This window comes from Balaenoptera physalus (assembly GCF_965194825.1).
Source record: "Balaenoptera physalus genome assembly, chromosome: 15".
NCBI classification, from domain to species: domain Eukaryota; kingdom Metazoa; phylum Chordata; class Mammalia; order Artiodactyla; family Balaenopteridae; genus Balaenoptera; species Balaenoptera physalus.
The window spans coordinates 3,675,936-3,694,009 of record NC_138894.1 but is presented as its reverse complement, the minus strand read 5'-3'; the positions used below and the strand labels follow the sequence as shown (position 1 = coordinate 3,694,009).

Genomic DNA, 18,074 nt, shown 5'->3' with positions numbered 1-18,074 from the left:
ATGGATGGACCACACTTTGTTTATCCATCATCTGTCAAAGGACACGTGGGTTGCTTCCACCTTTTGGCCACCGTGAATAATGCCGCTGTGCACATGGGTGTGCAAGTGTCTGTTCAAGTCCCGCCTTCAGTTCTTGAAGGTCTATACCCAGCAGAGTTTTTGGAGCAAATGGTGATTCGTTGGTGAATTTTTTGAGGAACCGCAGTCTGTTTTCCACTGCGGCTGCACCACTTTACCTTTCACCAGCTGTGCATAAGGGTTCCAGTTTTTACGCATCATTGCCAACAGTTGTTGTTTTGGTTTTTTGTTTTTTCATAATCACCAGCCTCATAGGTGCAAAGTGGTGCCTCACTGTGGTTCCGGTTTACATCAGCACAGAGCCTTTCAGTCTCAGCTGCGCTTTTGGCCTATTTGTGGGTGTTTCTCACGGCGCTGTTACCAAGCAGTTCCTAAACGTGGCCTCAGTAGCACGGCGAGAGCAGCACAGAGAAATAAAAGAGTCGCCCCATGGAGCTTGTAACACAGAAAGCTGTTTTATCATTCTGTTAGATCACCCTCCCTAGTCGTCCAATAGAGCCTTCTTTTATTTTTATTTTAGTTTCTTATTTTTGGGCCATGCCACGCAGCATGTGGGATCTTAGTTCCCTGACCAGGGATCGAACTTGTGCCCCCTGCATTGGAAGCATGGAGTCTTAACCACTGGACCACCAGGGTATAGCCTTCTTGTAATCAAAATTGATTCCCTGTCTGTACTTATGCCACAAGCTGTCAATTGATATGTGTAAATATATAATACCATTTATTATTGATAAGTCACTCCAGGCATGGCATGGCCGAAAGACAGAGAATGACAAGGGCAGTATTCTAAAAGTCTGTCCTCCGAGGTGTTCCCATTAACTTTAGGAAATGCATCTGGGGACGCAGAGAGGGATAATCCCACATGCACATACTAACTTACAAATGGACCGTAAACACTTCCGTGGAAAGATTAGGTAGATGGACTTTGAGGGCCGTACTGTGGTTGCTGGTCGATTTCTCTTCACTTGTGTAAACAGGTTTATTTCAGAAGCTAATGAGAGCCATAATATTTGATCATGTCACCTGTGGGATTGGCTTTAGGCCTATAGAGTAAATATTTCAGAGACACGTTTATAGGAGAATAGAAATGCCAGTTAGAAGGTAAACTGATGTAAACACAAAGAGTAGAGCTCCTGTATAGAGAGGGAGTCAATTTTGATTTAAAAAGGCTCTGCTGGGCGGCTGGGGGTGGCGGTGATCTAATGGGTGATGGACCTGGAAGGCCACTTTTCTGAGATTAGAACCGGGAGAGTATTGATCAGCGGAGTACAATCTGCCTTCAGCCCACTGGCTCTCAGGTTTCTTTGGCAAAGGAACTACTTCTCTGGACAAAAGAATACCTTCCTTAAAGAAGCAAAAAAGAGAGAAAAATTTCCATGTATCAGACAAGGGGGAAAGAATGATACAGCTTTTGATAAGAAACCGACAAGGTGACCCCTCTTTGGGGGCAGAGAGAGCGTTAAATATTTGTATCAATTGTTGGTGCTTGAAGACCAGCATGACCAGAAATCCACCCAGCGCCCACCTGGGAGGCTCAGTAGACCACACCAGGGGCACTTCTATTCTCATCTTGCCCTAAAATCTGAAGTGAAAGATACGTGGACATTTTAAGGTTATTAAAGACTCAGGAGGGGGCTTCCCTGGTGGCACAGTGGTTAAGAATCTGCCTGCCAATGCAGGGACACGGGTTCGAGCCCTGGTCTGGGAAGATCCCACATGCCACGGAGCAACTGGGCCCGTGAGCCACAACTACTGAGCCTGCACGTCTGGAGCCTGTGCTCCGCAACAAGAGAGGCCGCGATAGTGAGAGGCCCGCGCACCGCGATGAAGAGTGGCCCCTGCTCACCGCAACTAGAGAAAGCCCTCGCGCAGAAACGAAGACCCAAACACAGCCAAAAATAAATAAATAAATAAATAAATTTATTAAAAAAAAAAAAAGACTCAGGAGGGCCTGGGAGCAAGGTCCCTGCTTCCTCTATTATTTCTTCACAGCCACATGCTTAGAAAAAAATCATATCAATACCTAGGCTATTGGGGATGGAGAATGAAGCAAAGGATATTATGGGCTGTTCTCAGTGCTCCTTTTTTTTTTTTTTTTTAATACTGGTGATGAGAAAATCGTGATTAAATCTTGAGTAAAGGAGAGAAATATTTGACCAGGGCGTCTACTTTATAAAAATGCAAAGGTGCTTTTCAGCAAGTGTTTGAAACAATGGATCAAGTTGGTGAAGCTGTAGAAATAGTATCAAAGAGGGTATAATTTGGTTTTCCTTTCTAAAAGTTGTTGTGAGCAGAAATTGCAAAGAGGTAAGATGTAAGAATTACCTGAAGGAACGAATAGTGGAAGAGATGCTCCCAATTGGAGATTCACCTGTCAGTGCACTTATTGAGCACCTACGGTGATCCCGGTGTGGAGACGTGGAGTTCAATCAGGTTCTAGTACTTAGAGGGATTATATTCAAATAGGGACCTAAAACCTTAAAAAAAAATAGTGATAATAATAAAAGCCCTGAGAGGGGGTGGTTTTTTATCAGTCTATCAGCTGTCCTCACATTCCCCTTGGAAAATGACTTCCTAAAATGTCAGGTGAGTGAATGACTTAAACTAACAGATAATTCTTCAGAACCCCAGGTTCAAAAACTGTGAGAATAGAAAAGTCAATCCTTCGAAGAATAGTCCGAGGGAAGGAGAGAACAAGAAGTGATGTGATGTTCGAATTGAATTTGAAAAGTTAGCACAGTATTCTGCAAAGAGAAATTATACCAAATAAGGAGAAAGGGAACCATGGGGAAGTTTGGGCAGTGGGAAGAAGCAGGAAGATAGGACTGAAGGGAGGACGGAAGCTAGTTCCAAAACTGGAAACAGGTACAGGACCCAGTCTATGTTTTAGTCCAGCCCAAGGCAGCTTTAACAAGTTGCGGTCCCGTGGTGGCTTAAAAAGATGTCCACAAATCATCTGATACCCCTCCCTTCAAAGGGTGGAGGTGACGGCCTCCCCATCAGCAGGGTGTCACTTGATAACTCACATCTGATGAACAGAATGTGGTAGGAGAGGTGGTGGGCGACTCCGGGGACTGGATCGTAAATGCATGTGGCTTTGCTGCGTCTGGGATCGCTTGATTTGTGGGGAGCCGACCGTCGCGTTGTGGAGGTGCTGAGGCAGCACTGTGGAGGCTGCAAGACCAGGGACGGAGGGCTCCGAGCGGCTCATGTGAGCGGACCACCTTGTATGTGGACCTGCTTCCCCAGCTGGGCCTTCAGATGACCGCAGCCTCAGCCCATGTCTTCACGACAGCCTGATGGAGCTTGGTGGCTCCAGGTCAGTCAAGGTTTAAGGTACTCCCAAATTCCCAATTATAAATTGTTATTTAAGCCACTGGGTTTGGGGGAGATTTGTTACACAGCGGTAGACAAATAGTACGAGTAGCCCAGGTAGAAAACAGATAATAAGATAGGAGACAAAAGGAACTGAAAATTAAAGTTAAGGAGATCGTGCTTTGCCCTTTGTGTTTAAAGAGAGAACAGACAGGTGGCTTTCATGTCAGCGATGTTCCTTTCCTTCTGCTGAAACCCAGGAGGAGACCTCAGAGGTACCAGGTGGCAGACGTAGGGGTCTGTACAGCCTCAGTCACTCCTGGGCCAGTTAGCTCAGCGACCATCTGTTGAGTGCTTATTATGTATCAGGCCCAGTTTTTTCTCCCAAATATATAAAAATAAGAAAGAAGGAGCCTCTCCCTCAAAAAGCTTAGAGCCTCGTAGGAGAGCCATGTAAACAAGCACTGATGATGGTGATCAAGGTGCAGCGCGGTGTAGTGCTTCTGTGATAGGATGTAGGCCTCTTGTAGGTGGTGTGGAAAGTATGTTCTCTGGAGACTTTAACTGAAAGACGTTTTTAAAAATTGACGAGATGCTGATGGCTTTATAAAGCTTCATAGAAGGAACTTAAAGAAGGGCCACTAGGTGACAGTTTTGCTTAATACCTCCCCAAAGATGTTGTGCTTCTGACATTACTGTAATTTATTCAACTGCCCCAGTCTCTTCCCAGTTTCAGGAGTTATCTCTGTTCCGTAGTTGCAAAACCTGAAGAACTGTTGGGAAACTTGCCCAAGGTCTCAAAGCCAGTAAGTAAAGGAGCCAAAATAGGAGAGCAGGCAGCCCGGTAACGGAGCCAGTGACTCAGCTCTCCTGCTTCTCAGCAGCACGACTGTGGTGGAGAACTGGGGCCTGGATGGGTTACCGCCTGCCTGTGTCATGTGGCCATCTGCTCATGGTGGATCGGTTTCTTAGAGACCGGCGCTTCTGCTGAAGACAGCTAGAAAAGCTGGACGAAACATTGAGACAAACACAAAGCAGCAGAGAAGTAGACCTTCAGTAGTCTATGGTGCTGGGGGGCAGAAATGGGAGGTCAGGCGCACTGAGGGGGCAGGGCCCCCAAAAGTCTATACACTGGGATCAAAGGCAAACTGGGAATAACACCAGACTGTAATCAGTTACTTACATCCCTCATTGAACTAAGGTGCCCTGCCCACCCTGGGTGCAGAAGCAAAGCAAACCCTCTCGGAGGGCAGTAACACCATTGAGAACCTCAAAGCGTCTCTTTGATTTTTTTTTTATACACAATATGCAGCATTCAAAGAAAAATTACCAGGAGAGAAAACTAGATGACCAAAATCAAAGGGGAGAAAAAAAGACATTAGAACAGACACACAGATTTCGAGTTTTTATTTATAAATTATTTATTTATTTCTATTTTTGGCTGCGTTGGGTCTTCATTGCTGTGCACAGGCTTTCTCTAGTTGTGTTGAGCGGGGGCTACTCTTCGTTGCAGTGTGCGGGCTTCTCATTGCAGTGGCTTCTCTTGTTGCGGAGCACAGGCTCTAGATGCGTGGGCTTCAGTAGTTGCAGCACGGGAACTCAGTAGTTGAGGCAATTGGGCTCAGTTGCTCTGCAGCATGTGGGATCTTCCCGGACCAGGGCTCAAACCTGTGTCCCCTGCATTGGTAGGCGGATTCTTAACCACTGCGCCACCAGGGAAGTCCAGATTTTGAGTTTTGAAATGCAGTCTTTCAGGTATATGGATGAATAGGTTCAAGAAACTCAGCAAGATCAATGTGAGCAGAGAATTAGAAGTAATAAGGGAGAATCAAGTGAGAGTCCTAGGACTAAAAAATACAGTAAATGAAATTAAGGACTTGGTGTGTTTACAGCAGATTAAATGCAGCTGAAGAAAGGATTAGTAAATAGGAAGATAGCTCAGAGGAAGAGAGATGTTAGGATACACATGCAAAAAAATAAAAGGACAGAAAATACAGAAAAGAGCGTAGAGATTTTGCTACAGACTGAATGTTTGTGTGTTGTCCTTCCCCCCCAACTTCCCGCCTTGTTAAATTCATAGGCTGGAGCCTGATCCCCAATATGATGGGATTGGGAGGGAGCCCTCATGAATGGGATTAGTGCCCTTATAAAAGAGACCCCCCCGGGAGCTCCACGGCCCCTCTGCCACATGAGGACACAGTGAGAGGATGGCTGGCTGTGAACCAGGAAGCAGGTCTTCATCAGACACTGAATCTCCTGGCTACTTCACCTTGGACTTCCAGCCTCCCGAACCGTGAGGAATACACTTCTGTCATTTTTAAACCACCCAGTTTACGGTATTCTGTTGTCGTAAACAGAACTAAGATTTACAGGACCAAGTGAGAGGTTTAACATACATGTAATTGGTGTCCCAAAGAGGGGACGTCGGGGTGGGAGTGGACAGGAGGGTGGAGCCGTGTTTGAAGAGAGATGTGCCCCTGCCCCGTGACTCACTAGTGGCCGAGCCTGGTCTTCCAGCTTCAAGTTCAGCACCTTTAGGACATCTTTCATTGTGACACATAATACCCAAAAAATTTCATTTGAAAAGTACTTGTTGAGGGGCTTCCCTGTTGGTGCAGCGGTTGAGAATCTGCCTGCCAATGCAGGGGACATGGGTTCGAGCCCTGGTCTGGGAAGATCCCACATGCCGCGGAGCAACTGGGCCCGTGAGCCACAACTACTGAGCCTGCACGTCTGGAGCCTGTGTTCCGCAACAGGAGAGGCCGCAATGGTGAGAGGCCCGCACACCGCGATGAAGAGTGGCCCCCGCTCGCCGCAACTAGAGAAAGCCCTCGCACAGAAACGAAGACCCAACACAGCCAAAAATAAATAAATAAATAAATAAATAAATAAATAAATAAATAAATAAAGTACTTGTTGAACCCAGGTCAGGAAGGCCGAAAAATAGGGCCCAGGTCAAGGTCAAGAGGTAGGACGTTGCTGGCCATCTGGAAGCTACTCCCATACCTGTGTGTGCTTCCTGATTGCACCACACCTCCTGCCAGGGATCACTGCTCCCTTTCATTGTGAGCTGGTCGTTTTCTTTACCGTTTTAGACCTATGTTTGTCTGTTTTGGTTCTGCCTGCTTCTGGGTTGTACAGTTGGTATCGCACTGTGGCTGTTCTGTTCTTACTTTCTTCTTTTGTCCACACTTTGTGAGATTGTTCAGTCCGTGTTGACGCATTCATTTTGTTGTGTGATGAAGTGTCCCCTCCTGTGTTTATCCACTCCTGCGGTGGACGTGAGGCATGTCAGCACCTGGGGCCAGCATGAGTGGTCCTGCTCAGACATTCATGACCCTGTCCCCTGCTGCACCTGTACACACGCTCCTCTGAACCCGAGCACGTCCTGGGGTGAAACAGCCGGGTCCTGGACAAAGCGTGTCTTCAGCTTCTCGATGATGCAGAGACCCTGTATCCAGGCCCGCAGCAGTTCTGGCTCGAGCTCCCACCACTGGGAGGGGTTCCCGGTCCAGCTCTCTCCCTACCTCGGAAATGACCGTGGCTTGTTGGCTCTGGATGAGGGACTCTCCCTGTACCCAGCGTGGGAAGCGCACAGCGCTCCCTCGTGTGGGCCTGCGTCTCCAGATCATTCGCGCCACAGATGCTGGGCTGGTGGGTTTCGGTCCTCTTGCTCAATGCAGACAGGCCAGCAGACACCTGTCAAGGTTCTGTGACAAGCTTAGCGTTGGAGCATCGCTGAGCCCTCCCGCCGGCACCCCCCGCCAGTGCAGGCGAGTGCGGCTCCGTCCTTCTTCGCTCGACTCCCCGGAGGCTGTTGGGAGCTGAGCCTGGAAGGATCACAGCCCTCGTGTACAAGGCCGACGGGGCCGAGTTCTCAGGGATCGTGCGGGGCAGGTTCGTTCTGGGTCTGGAGCAGCCGTGTCTCCGTCAGATCCAGGGGACCGGCTCGGGGTGGAGGGAAGAGAGTCCCTGCTGTCCCTTCTGGGGGGCTTCCCCACAGGGACTGTCTAGAGCAGGGCCTGACTTCTCAGGACAGAGTCTGAAGGGCATCCGCTGCCTCGGGGTGAGCTTGGCCGTGGAGCCGCCTCCTTCGAGAGGCTACTTAGCCCGTAAATCGCATTCCTGTCGTGTCCTCGTGGCTCTGAGCATTTGAAAACACTTCTGGTGGTTTGGCTCAGCATTTCTCAAACTGCATCAGGATCCCCAGGAGGGCTCATGAAACACAGATGGCTGGGCCCCGCCCCAGAGCTGCGGATTCAGGGGTTCCTGAGAATTCGATTTTTCACCTGACAGATTCCCAGGAGATGCTTATGGTGCGGTCTTGGGAGCTCAGTTTGAGAACCACTGGCCCAGTTCATCTTCAGGCTTCGTTTAGAATTCAGTGGTAACACGTAACAGTGCATTTTAGTACATAGATTGGAAAATGTACTCATGCTGAATTGAGATTTCCCCAAAGGTTCAGCAGCCCTGCTTGACATAAATTTAGTTCATTCTACGTCCTTAACTTCAAGGTTTCTACTCAGAGATTAAAAATTACTTTCTCTGCTGCATTGGTTTTACTGCTGTAATGCGCATATACACATGACACACCATGATGTTAAATTAAGGAGCTTAAATTAAAAGCAAATTCAGAGTCGTCTGTTGATCATGGGGCTTAATTAAAATTGAGCCTATCACATACCGACTCTGACTGACTCACCTACTCCCTCCGTACGATGCCACTTTGTCTATGAATTGATTAAAGTATCTCTAAAGCTAGCTCAGTGCCTGGCTTGTGCTAAACTATAAAACTGAAGTCGCCTTCTATCTTTATCTGAAGGCACAGACTTACAGCACAGAATGTATATGCTTATAAAAATTAACAGATGCTTGAAACTAAATATGACTTCACAAAAACCTGAAGCCCCAGGAGAGAGCTGAGCGGTCCGCAGTGTGTATGTGCTGCTGGACCCAGGGGCGTGGTGACTGCCCACGGAGCTTCTCCTTCACCCGCCAGGACTGATCACCGTGTGACAGTGGCCCCGGGGCCGAGGCTCCGGGCCATCTGGTGCGGAGCACCTGTCGGGCGGTACCTGTTTTAGTTTGTTCTATTTTCAAAACCATATACAACATCCAACTTGGGTGGGAATACTGAAAACACTGAGGCCAGCTCGCATCCATCGTGTTCAGTTTCATGAAAATAGTAGTGATTTGAGAATTGCGCAGATGATTACTTAGAATGTCCTTCTGTGCTGTTTAGCTGGTTGACAGGGTCATCTGTGACATCAGCGTTCGTGATGATTCATTCTTCTTGAGGGGCCATCCAAGGCCCCTTCGCCCCATCCCCAGTTGCCCTCCTGGGCTGGCTCAGAAGATCTTCACCCCATGGTGATTCATTTCTAAGAGATCAAGGTGGGGAAATAAATTTCAAGTTCTGTGTCTCCTTTCCCAGCTGCTCTGGGCCCCTAATCCTCTAATGGCCATGATTCTGAAAATAATACATAGCCCAAGGCCTAATCAGAGATAAAACTTCCTGTCTCTTCCTGGGTTTCCTCCAAGTTGTCAAGCCCTGGGTTTAGTATGGAGATAAGGTGAGGTTTTTCCCTTAAAGATTTGTTTTTATTTGGTCGGTTTGGGGCAAAGGGACACACAAATATAAACTATAAATCCATCTGTCTCTGAGATGCATTTCTGCCGACAGCTGTGACAGGTGGCAGCCCGCCCCAGAGTTGGATTTTCTCAGACCCCCATTTCCCTGAGTTGTCATTCGTTTATGTGGAGTGATCTCTTGTTTTGCAAGATTTGATCACCTTAAATCAAATGTTTGCAAAGTCGGCGTAAAAGCCAGAGGACGGGGGCGGGGTGCTTGCTGGTTTTGCCCTGTTGGGAGGGATGCGAAGCAGGGGCCGGGCTGGTGGGTGGTCACCAGCAGTACCTGGGTTTGGAGAAAGGAGGCAGCCTGGTCTAGGAATTCAGTTTAGACCTGGACTATCGGGCTCCCACCATCCGTAGGGCTCCCTGCGGAACACAGCCGTGCATTAGACGCCGCCCTACCCGGCCTGATGCGTCAGGACGCTTTCTGCTGGGCAGTAGCCAAGGGGGGCAGAGCTTATCCGGTTTGGATGGGGAGGCTTCTCCAGGGTGGTCAGCTTGTGAGCTGAGACCTACGGGAATGGTCGACCAAGGAGGGGGACAAAGGCTGGCTCAGAAACCACATGAACAGGAGTGAAAATGGGACTGGGGTTGGGAGGGGCATCCTTCTGTTTCATTGGTTGGATCTGGGGAAGCAGGGACAGGTGACACAGCCCTGGTGGGCCGTGGTGGGTGGTTGGGTTTTATTCTGAGGCCACTGAGGGAGGCCAGTGTCCGTCCTCCTCTCCTTCAGCCGCGCCGGCCACTTAGTGCCTCCGGAGAGGCAGGACCCTCTCCCTTTCTTCACCGACGTCCCCCCTCCCCTCCCCAGCGCTCACCCACCAGCGCGCCTCTCGGGCCCAGGTCCGGTTTCTGTGGAGGACTTTCCTGACCTCCCGCCCCGAGTTTAAATGCCCTGCGCCACCTCAGTACTCTCTCCTTTCTCTCTGCAGAACTCAGCACAGTTTGCACCTATATACCAGCTCCTTCTTTATCTGTTTTCCCCACTGGATGGCCACTTCCAAGAGAGCAGAAACCCATGTAGAGCGTACATGCTGTGCCCTCATGCGCACGTATCCAGGGCGTGGCCTGTCTCGTGTGAGTCCAATTGTTTATCCAATTCAGCAATACTTTTTTTCCCCAAAGAATATTCCTCATTCAATGTCTTACCCTACATATTTTTCAATAAATAAGATGAAAGACTAATTTTAATAAAAGTAATAATATCTTTCTAAAATATAATACATTCACATATACGTAGGGCACTGACATAATCACAAATTTAAACATTTCTCAATAAAATCTGTACGTGAACCATAGTATAGCCGCCTCTGGGATACTATGAACCATGTTAAAATGCAACCAGAATTTTCCACTGCTCTTAAAATATTTATTTTTAAATAGCTTAGAATTAGAAAAATTTAAATTTTTTAAATTGAAATATAGTTGATGTACGATATTCTGTAAGTTACAGGTGTGCAATGTAGTCATTCACCATTTTTAAAGGTTATACTCCATTTACAGTTATTATAAAATACTGGCTATATTCCCCTTGTTGTACAATATATCCTTGTAGCTTATTTTATACCTAAAGTTTATACCTCTTAATCCCCTACCGCTATATTGCCCCTCCCCGCTTCCCTCTCCCCACTGGTAACCACTAGTTTGTTCCCTATATCTGTGAGTCAGCCTCTTTTTTATGTTCGCTAGTTTGTTGTATTTCTTAGATTCCACATGTAAGTGATATCGTACAGTATTTGTCTTTCTCTGCCTGACTTCTTCACGTAGCATAATGCCCTCCAAGTCCATCCATGTTGTGCTGCAAATGACAAAATTTCATTCTTTTTTATGAATGAGTAGTATTCCATTGTATATATGTACCACATCTTTTTTATACATTCATCTGTTGACGGACACTTGGGTTGCTTCTGCACCTTGGCAATTGTAAATAATGCTGCTAAGAAACGTTGGGCTGCATGTATCTTTTTGAATTAGCATTTTGGGTTTTGGGGGTTTTTTTTGGATATATACCCAGCAGTGGAATTGCTGGGTCATATGGCAGTTCTATTTTTAGTGTTTTGAGAAACCTCGGTACTGTTTTCCACAGTGGCTGCACCAATTTACATTCCCACCAACAGTGTAAGAGCGTTTCCTTTTCTCCACACTCTCTCCCAACATTTGCTATTTGTGTTCTTCTTGATGACAGTCATTCTGACAGGTGTGAGGTCATATCTCCTTGTGGTTCTGATTTGCATTTCCCTGATGATTAACGATGTTGAGCATCTTCTCATGTGCCTGTTGGCACCTTCATTTCCTCTCTGGAAAATGTCTATTCTGTTTGTCTGCCCATTTTTTTAATTGGGTCGTTTGTTTTTTGATATTGAGTTGTATGAACTGTTTATATATGTTGGATATATATAAATAACCCCTTATTGGTCACATCATTTGCAAATATTTTCTCACAGTAGGTTGTCTTTTCATTTTGTCGATGGTTTCTTTTCCTTTGCTGTGCAAAAGCTTTTAAGTTTAATGAGGTCCCATTTGTTTATTTTTGCTTTTATTTCCTTTGCTTTAGGAGACATCCAAAAAAATATTGCAACAATTTATGTCAGAGCGTTCTGCCTATGTTTTCCTCTAGGAGTTTTATGGATTCCAGTCTTATATTTAGGTCTTTAATCCGTTTTGAGTTTATTTTTGTATATGATGTTAGAGAATGTTCTAATTTCATTCTTTACAAGTGGCTGTCCAACTTTCCCAGCACCGCTTACTGAAGAGACTATCTTTTCTCCATTGTATATTCTTGCTTCCTTTGTTGTAGATTGATTGACCATAGGTGTGTGGGTTTATTTGGGGGCTCTCTATCCTGTTCCATAGACCTATGTGTCTGTTTTTGTGCCAGCACCATGCTCTTGGGTGAACTTCTAATAGTGGTAGAAGTCAGAGAAAGTGAAACTTCTAGCTGCTGCCTGTATAGAAATCACTTTTTACAAATTCAAGAAATAGCTCGGGGAGATGAACATTTAACACCGGTTAACACTGGTGCCGTCCATTCCATAACGAGTCTCCAGTTTTCGAATAACGACATACATTTAGCACCGAAACCCTACTAAGCAAAGCGTCCGTTTTCTTCACTGCAGAACGTGGGCATCTCAGCCGGCCTCCGGGTCATCGCGAAGATCAGGGGCCGCCCCCCCGCACCCCCGGGGCGTGGATGCAGAGCCCGGTGCCCCGCCCCCGGCCCTGCTCGCGGCTCGTGGCCCAGGGCCCGGTGGTAACTGGTGTTCTCTCTCCCCTGCAGCCCAGTGACTTCTCCGTGTCTCTCAAAGCATCAGGGAAGAACAAGCATTTCAAGGTGCAGCTGGTGGACGACGTCTACTGCATCGGGCAGCGGCGCTTCCACACCATGGATGAGCTGGTGGCACACTACCACAAGGCCCCCATCTTCACCAGCGAGCGCGGGGAGAAGCTCTACCTCGTCCGGGCGCTGCAGTGAGCCCAGGGGACGCGCCCCGGAAAGGCGCCCCGGCCCGGCCTCTCCTGCACGCCCGCTCCCGGCGGCCGTCCCGTCCTTGCTCTCTCCAGCTGGTTTCCCTTTCTGTCCGGGTCGGGTCGTTTGCCATCCGCCCTCCTTTGCCGTCCCAGGCCCTCCTGGACGGTTTTAGTGACGGGGAGGTGGAAGGGGGCGAGTCGGCTCACTTTATTCCTTCTCCGTGGGAGCCAGCCTTAGTCTGTTCAAATCGCTCGTGCCAGCAAACCCACCCCCTTTAAAGACATCGGGCGTGGTTTGGACGCACCGGAGCTGCCCTTACTTCCGTGAGCCACAGCGCACGTGACAGCGGGGCCGGGCCCTGGGTGGCACCTGCCCAGGGACCACCTGTCCTGGTCCCGGCATCCCTGGATCTGTGTCATTTGCGTTCACACAGCTCCCAGACTCTCCGGGGGTGACCCCGGGCACGCGTAGCAATACTGGAACCACCGGGTGAGACGGGAGGGGAGAAGCTGTCCAGTGCCTTTGGGGCTGCACTTGCAATAAAGAAAAGAAGTCCTGGAAAGTCAGTCCGGAGACTCGGAAAGACAGAGGTTTCGGAAATGTTCACCCAAGATGTGCCATCTGCATATCTGCATAGTGCTTTTTCCTGTTGCCCTTCGGCTCGTTTCAATTTCACAATGATATATTTAATTCTCAAAGTAATATGTATCTATAGCCATTTGTTGACACTAATACAGATGATTAAGGAAAACAGCTGATCTTTGGGAAAGGGGAGCAACCAACACTTCACACACACACACACACACACACACACACACACACACTATATATATATATATATATATATATATATATATAAAATTTGCTTTACAGGGAAATTTTTCAGGGTTTACAAAAGGATATGTGATTGGTTCTAGGAGACACAGAATGTTTATGAAGAAATTGCAGTTTCTTTTTTCTTTACATTTGAACTCCTTTATAGTTTAAATATACACTCTTGAGATGGCACATTCCTACAGCTGAGGAAGGGGTCTTGAGACCTCCTAAACTTGCATACTCAGTTTTTTGGATATTGTAATAAAAAAGTATTATGACACGACTCTGTGTGTGTTCATCTGTGGCAAAGCTCGGACTCAGCGATGGGGCAGGAGCCCTTGCAGCCTTTCCTGAAATGCTCAGTGCCCGAAGGGGAGCATTTCTAGAGAGGTGTTCTAACAAATTTATTACTTGTGTGTTTCCTTTTTCTACTGCCGCATTTTTGTATCTTGAAATAATAAATTTTAATTAGAGCGACTCCAAGAGGAACCAGAATCTCAAGCTTGATCTTACCTTTACTCTTTGGAAATTATCTGTTAAAAATATTTCACCAAACTGTTGTCAGCTAGCCCTCCCTCCTCCAGCTTTCCTCTCCCCCCTCCAGCTTTCCTCTCCCCTGTCCCTCCTGCCTTCCGTCCCGCCTGCCTTCCGTGCGCTCGGGAAAGCCTTTGTCGAGCCCCCAAGGGCACTGGGCACCGGGAATACAGAGCCACAGGGCACGGCCTTGGTGCCCCCGTGGCAGATCACAGCTGACGTGTGCTCAGCGCTCCCTCTGGGCCGGACATGGCATCCTCGTCCCAGCTCCTCGCGGCGGTCCTGGGATCGTCCCCATCACACAGATGGAGAAGGTGAGGCACCGGTGATCGCACGGGGCATGGCTGGTGCCTCGTGGGGCATGTGACAAGCCCAGGACTCTGGCTTCGGGGCCACGCCCTCCCAACAGCGGCCGGGGAGGCTTCCAGGAGAAGTAAGGTATGTGGTGAGAGTTTGCACTGAATCTACCATTCCTGTTCTCTGTGAGTTCGTTGTGTCTTTAGTTGTTGCCTTTGAAATTAGACGTCTGGTGTCTGGGACCTGAGGTTGGGGGCACCTAGTTACCTAAGAATAGAGCTCCAGGTTAGTGAGGCAGACCATCACCTTAGCCAAAACAGGCGGGTTCTGGACGTTGTCATGGAAATCCCACTTCCTCCCGACTCTGATCTGCCTGCTGTGTGTACCACGTTGACACCCTGTGGGAATCCCTGTACACGGTGAATGCCTGGACAGCAGGAACGCTGATTTACACAGCGGTTCAGGAAGAAGCAATTAAAGGACACGCTACAGACACACGTTTTGGCTTCAGGAGCTTCTTTAAGGCTTATAGTTGCCATTGACAATTATTTTTAATCTCAAACGACCGTGTAGGAGTCTCCAGCTGCGTGGGCTCGATCAGGATTCGTATCTCTGAGGTTCTGCACTCCGGGACGTCCTAGCACCAGGTGGGCCAGCAAAGGGTGAACTGGTCGTCCCAGTATGAGCCTGTCGATAGAGTGGGTGCGGGGGAGGGGGTGCCAGGCAGGGTACCCGTGTGGTTTGGAGTGTGGACCACCGACGCTCTGTCCAGGTGGCACTTGTGCCATCACCTTCCTGCCTGGCCAGAGATTGCCTGGACAAATCTGGTTTTGCTGTTCCCTTGCCTCTTTGCACAGACAGCAGGGGACAATGAGGTCGTCTCTACTCATTTGTTTGCATCAAATGTGCCTTCATTTTCCATTCACAGCCTGTGCATTACAGTCTGGAACTACCAGGCTCTTCACAAGTGACTTTTGCCAAATGCCATTAAATCCTGTTTCTAGGAGCTAAAACTCCATCTTCTCTTCCAAAGTGCCTCACCAATTAAAGTCTTAAATTGTAAATTAGAATCTTTGTATCTCCTGAAACTCTGACATTTCCAAACAAAGCATTTTTGGTGCCTTACAGTTTTGTCTTTGGTTTCTATGTACTTACTGGTTTATAATCTACTTTTTCTCACCATTTCTACCGCCCAGCGCCAGAATGCCAGAATAATTTCTCAAGATCAAAGTTCAGCACTGAGAGGATAAAAAAGCTTGAAAGTATTTTTAAAATGCTACTTTCCAATAAACACAGGTCTAGTTTTGGCCATTTGCTCACTAGAATCCAGCATTATTCATCTGTGAGCGTATGATTCATGTAATTAACATCATTTCCGCTCTAACACCCGGCCCGGGTGCCCTCTGCTGTCCCCAGAAACAGCGTCCCTTGTCCAGACGTGGCCGCTCTGGTGGGAGTGCTGGGTCATCTTTCTTGGCCCCGTGACTTCAAGCAAATTATCCAGCCTTTATGAGTGTTTGCGCACAAGTCAGTAGGGCTGCTTCCACCTCTGTGTTGAGGGTCGTGCGGGGTCGGCTGGGGTGGCGCCCTGGACAGGATCGTATGATGTGGCCACGACCACAAGGGACGCCAGCCAGGCCTCCGTGTGTCGCGTGACCCGCGTGACGCTGCCCTCGCTCCCCGCGGGCTTCCTCAAGGGCCCCACCCAGAGCTCTGGCCCCAGGAGGCCCACAGGGAGCGTGGTCCTCACCCTGCGGTCTTAGAGCCAACCCGCCCCCTCTCTTAGAGCTCAGCCTCGTCCAGCGTTTGAAGAGGTGCTGCTCCAGCCAACTCCTCCTCCTGGAGCTGCAGCCCCAACGCCACGCTTGACCGCATCCTCACTTGGGTAGCTGACAAGCCCGCATCCCTGGAAGTCACCTCTCTTGAGGGGGACACCCCTTGGTTTTCTCCATGTTACTGGGAAGAAGCCCTCACCTTTCTCAGCCCCAGCTGGCAGCACCGTAGCCATCGAGCGTCAGGCAAAAGCTGAGCAAGCCAACAGCCAAAGGTCCTGAAGACCTTTGCCCTGTCTCAGCTGCCGTCGCTGGGACAAAATACCATAACCGAGTGGCGTAGAAACAGCAGATTGACTCCTCATGGTTCTGGAGGCTGGAGGTCTGAGGTGGTGGTGTCAGCGTGGCGGGGCTCTGGCGAGGGCCTCCCGGTTTGCAGACCTCCGACTTGGACCCTCCAATGGCGGAGAGAGAGCCAGCGGCCCCCCGCCTGCTCTGATGAGGGCGCTAGCCCCCTTCAGGAGCGCCCCACCCTCACGACCTCATCGCCGCCCGAAGGCCCCACCTCCTGACCCCTCACGGGCCCGCGGGTTGCCTCTTCCGAGCACTTCCCTGGAGGTACCGCGTACCTAGTTAATATGCACACGTTACTGGTAGGTTCCAAGGGTCGACAAATGTGTTTATGGTTCTCTGGCTGCTCTCGCTATGTGGATGATGCTGGCGACTTGAATGGATTGGAAAAGAAAGTTTTGGTTTTTTAAGGCTCTACCTCTTTCATGGTAGAAAATGCAGTTTTCTATTGCATTACAAATATTACAAAAAACTATTGCAATACAAATATTTTTTAACTTAGAGGCAATGGAAAAAGTTGGACATACTAAAAATATATGCTTGTTCCGAGGAAGGTGACCAGGAAAATTAAAAGTATAATTCTTCAATCAAGACACTGCCATATTAAGGAAATGATGGTAGTCTCATAAGTTCTTAAGTAGGATATCATCTGATGACAGGTTTGATAACAGTCTTTTCCATGTACAGCAAACTACCCTAAAGGAAGAAACTGGAGAAGTGGGATCCCTCCACCACCAGATTCTGTTGGGGAGCCAGATGCAAACATGCAGCCCGGAGCAACCTCTTCTCAGCAGGTGGTACCCCACTGCCGGATACAGCGATTCAGACCTGGAGGGTAACAGCTCCACCCGTGAGAAAACGCTCCTCCACGAGCTCCTCAACTGCGCTGATACCCACTGGAGGGCAGGGGCTCCCGGGACCTCCTGTGGGTAGTGGGGCCGGCACGGCAGGTACTATTCTGTCTCCCACTCTGTGTGCACACCTCCTGCAGCCTCACAGCCTGCCCTTTCTGTGCCTTGTCTGGAGAGAAACATCCGGTTGTCAATGACTAGAATGGGATTTTTTAAAACAGAAAAAACCAAACCACTCCTTATTTGCCTGCACCTCCACTTGGATTTCTCCTAGCACAGCTCCCAGCCTCACAAGCTAACTGGGAAGACACGTGATGTTCCATCCTGGGGGCGGCGGGGGAGAGGTCCTGTTGCTTGACTGGAAGTCACTACTGAAGATGGATGAGCCTGACGGCTGGCATAAAAACCCAAGCATGGACATATATACACTACCAAATGTGAAATAGAGAGCTAGTGGGAAGCAGCCGCATAGCACAGGGAGATCAGCTCGGTGCTTTGTGACCACCTAGAGGCGTGGGATAGGGAGGGTGGGAGGGAGACGCAAGAGGGAGGGGATATGGGGATATATGTACATGTATAGCTGATTCACTTTGTTATACAGCAGAAACTAACACACCATTGCAAAGCAATTATACTCCAATAAAGATGTTTAAAAAAACCCAAAAAACTCACGGTGACAGTGTCTTAAAATGCATGGCCTCCTCCCCAGGGGACGGGCATTTGGCCAGCTCCTAAGCTCGGCTCGGGGACCAGGTTCTGCAGCCAAAGTCAGGAACCAAAGGACCAGAGCCGTGTACTCAAGCTCCTGCTGATGGGTGAGCCCGTGGAAGAATAGGTCACGGCCTGGGGAAACCCCAAGGCCAAAGAAGCGGTGGTCCTCCCTTCCTGGTTGTTGAACTGCAACTTTGGCGTCCACCTTGGACCTAAGCCTGAAATTGGTAAGTACTATGGGAGGCC

The 18,074-nt window shown here is 48.8% G+C and overlaps 1 protein-coding gene across 5 annotated transcripts in view; it reads left to right on the top strand.

Annotated features, from left to right (window-relative positions):
- The window catches only part of NCK2 (NCK adaptor protein 2), a 139,792-nt gene extending 126,197 nt beyond the window's left edge, over positions 1–13,595 (top strand). For all 5 annotated transcript variants that reach the window (XM_082426396.1, XM_082426397.1, XM_082426393.1 and 2 more), the window contains one exon: positions 12,305–13,595. In XM_082426396.1, coding sequence (XP_082282522.1) covers positions 12,305–12,499 — 195 coding nt within the window. In that variant the 3' untranslated portion in view covers positions 12,500–13,595. The remainder of the gene's footprint in view (positions 1–12,304) is intronic.
- Positions 13,596–18,074: the final 4,479 nt, after the last annotated feature.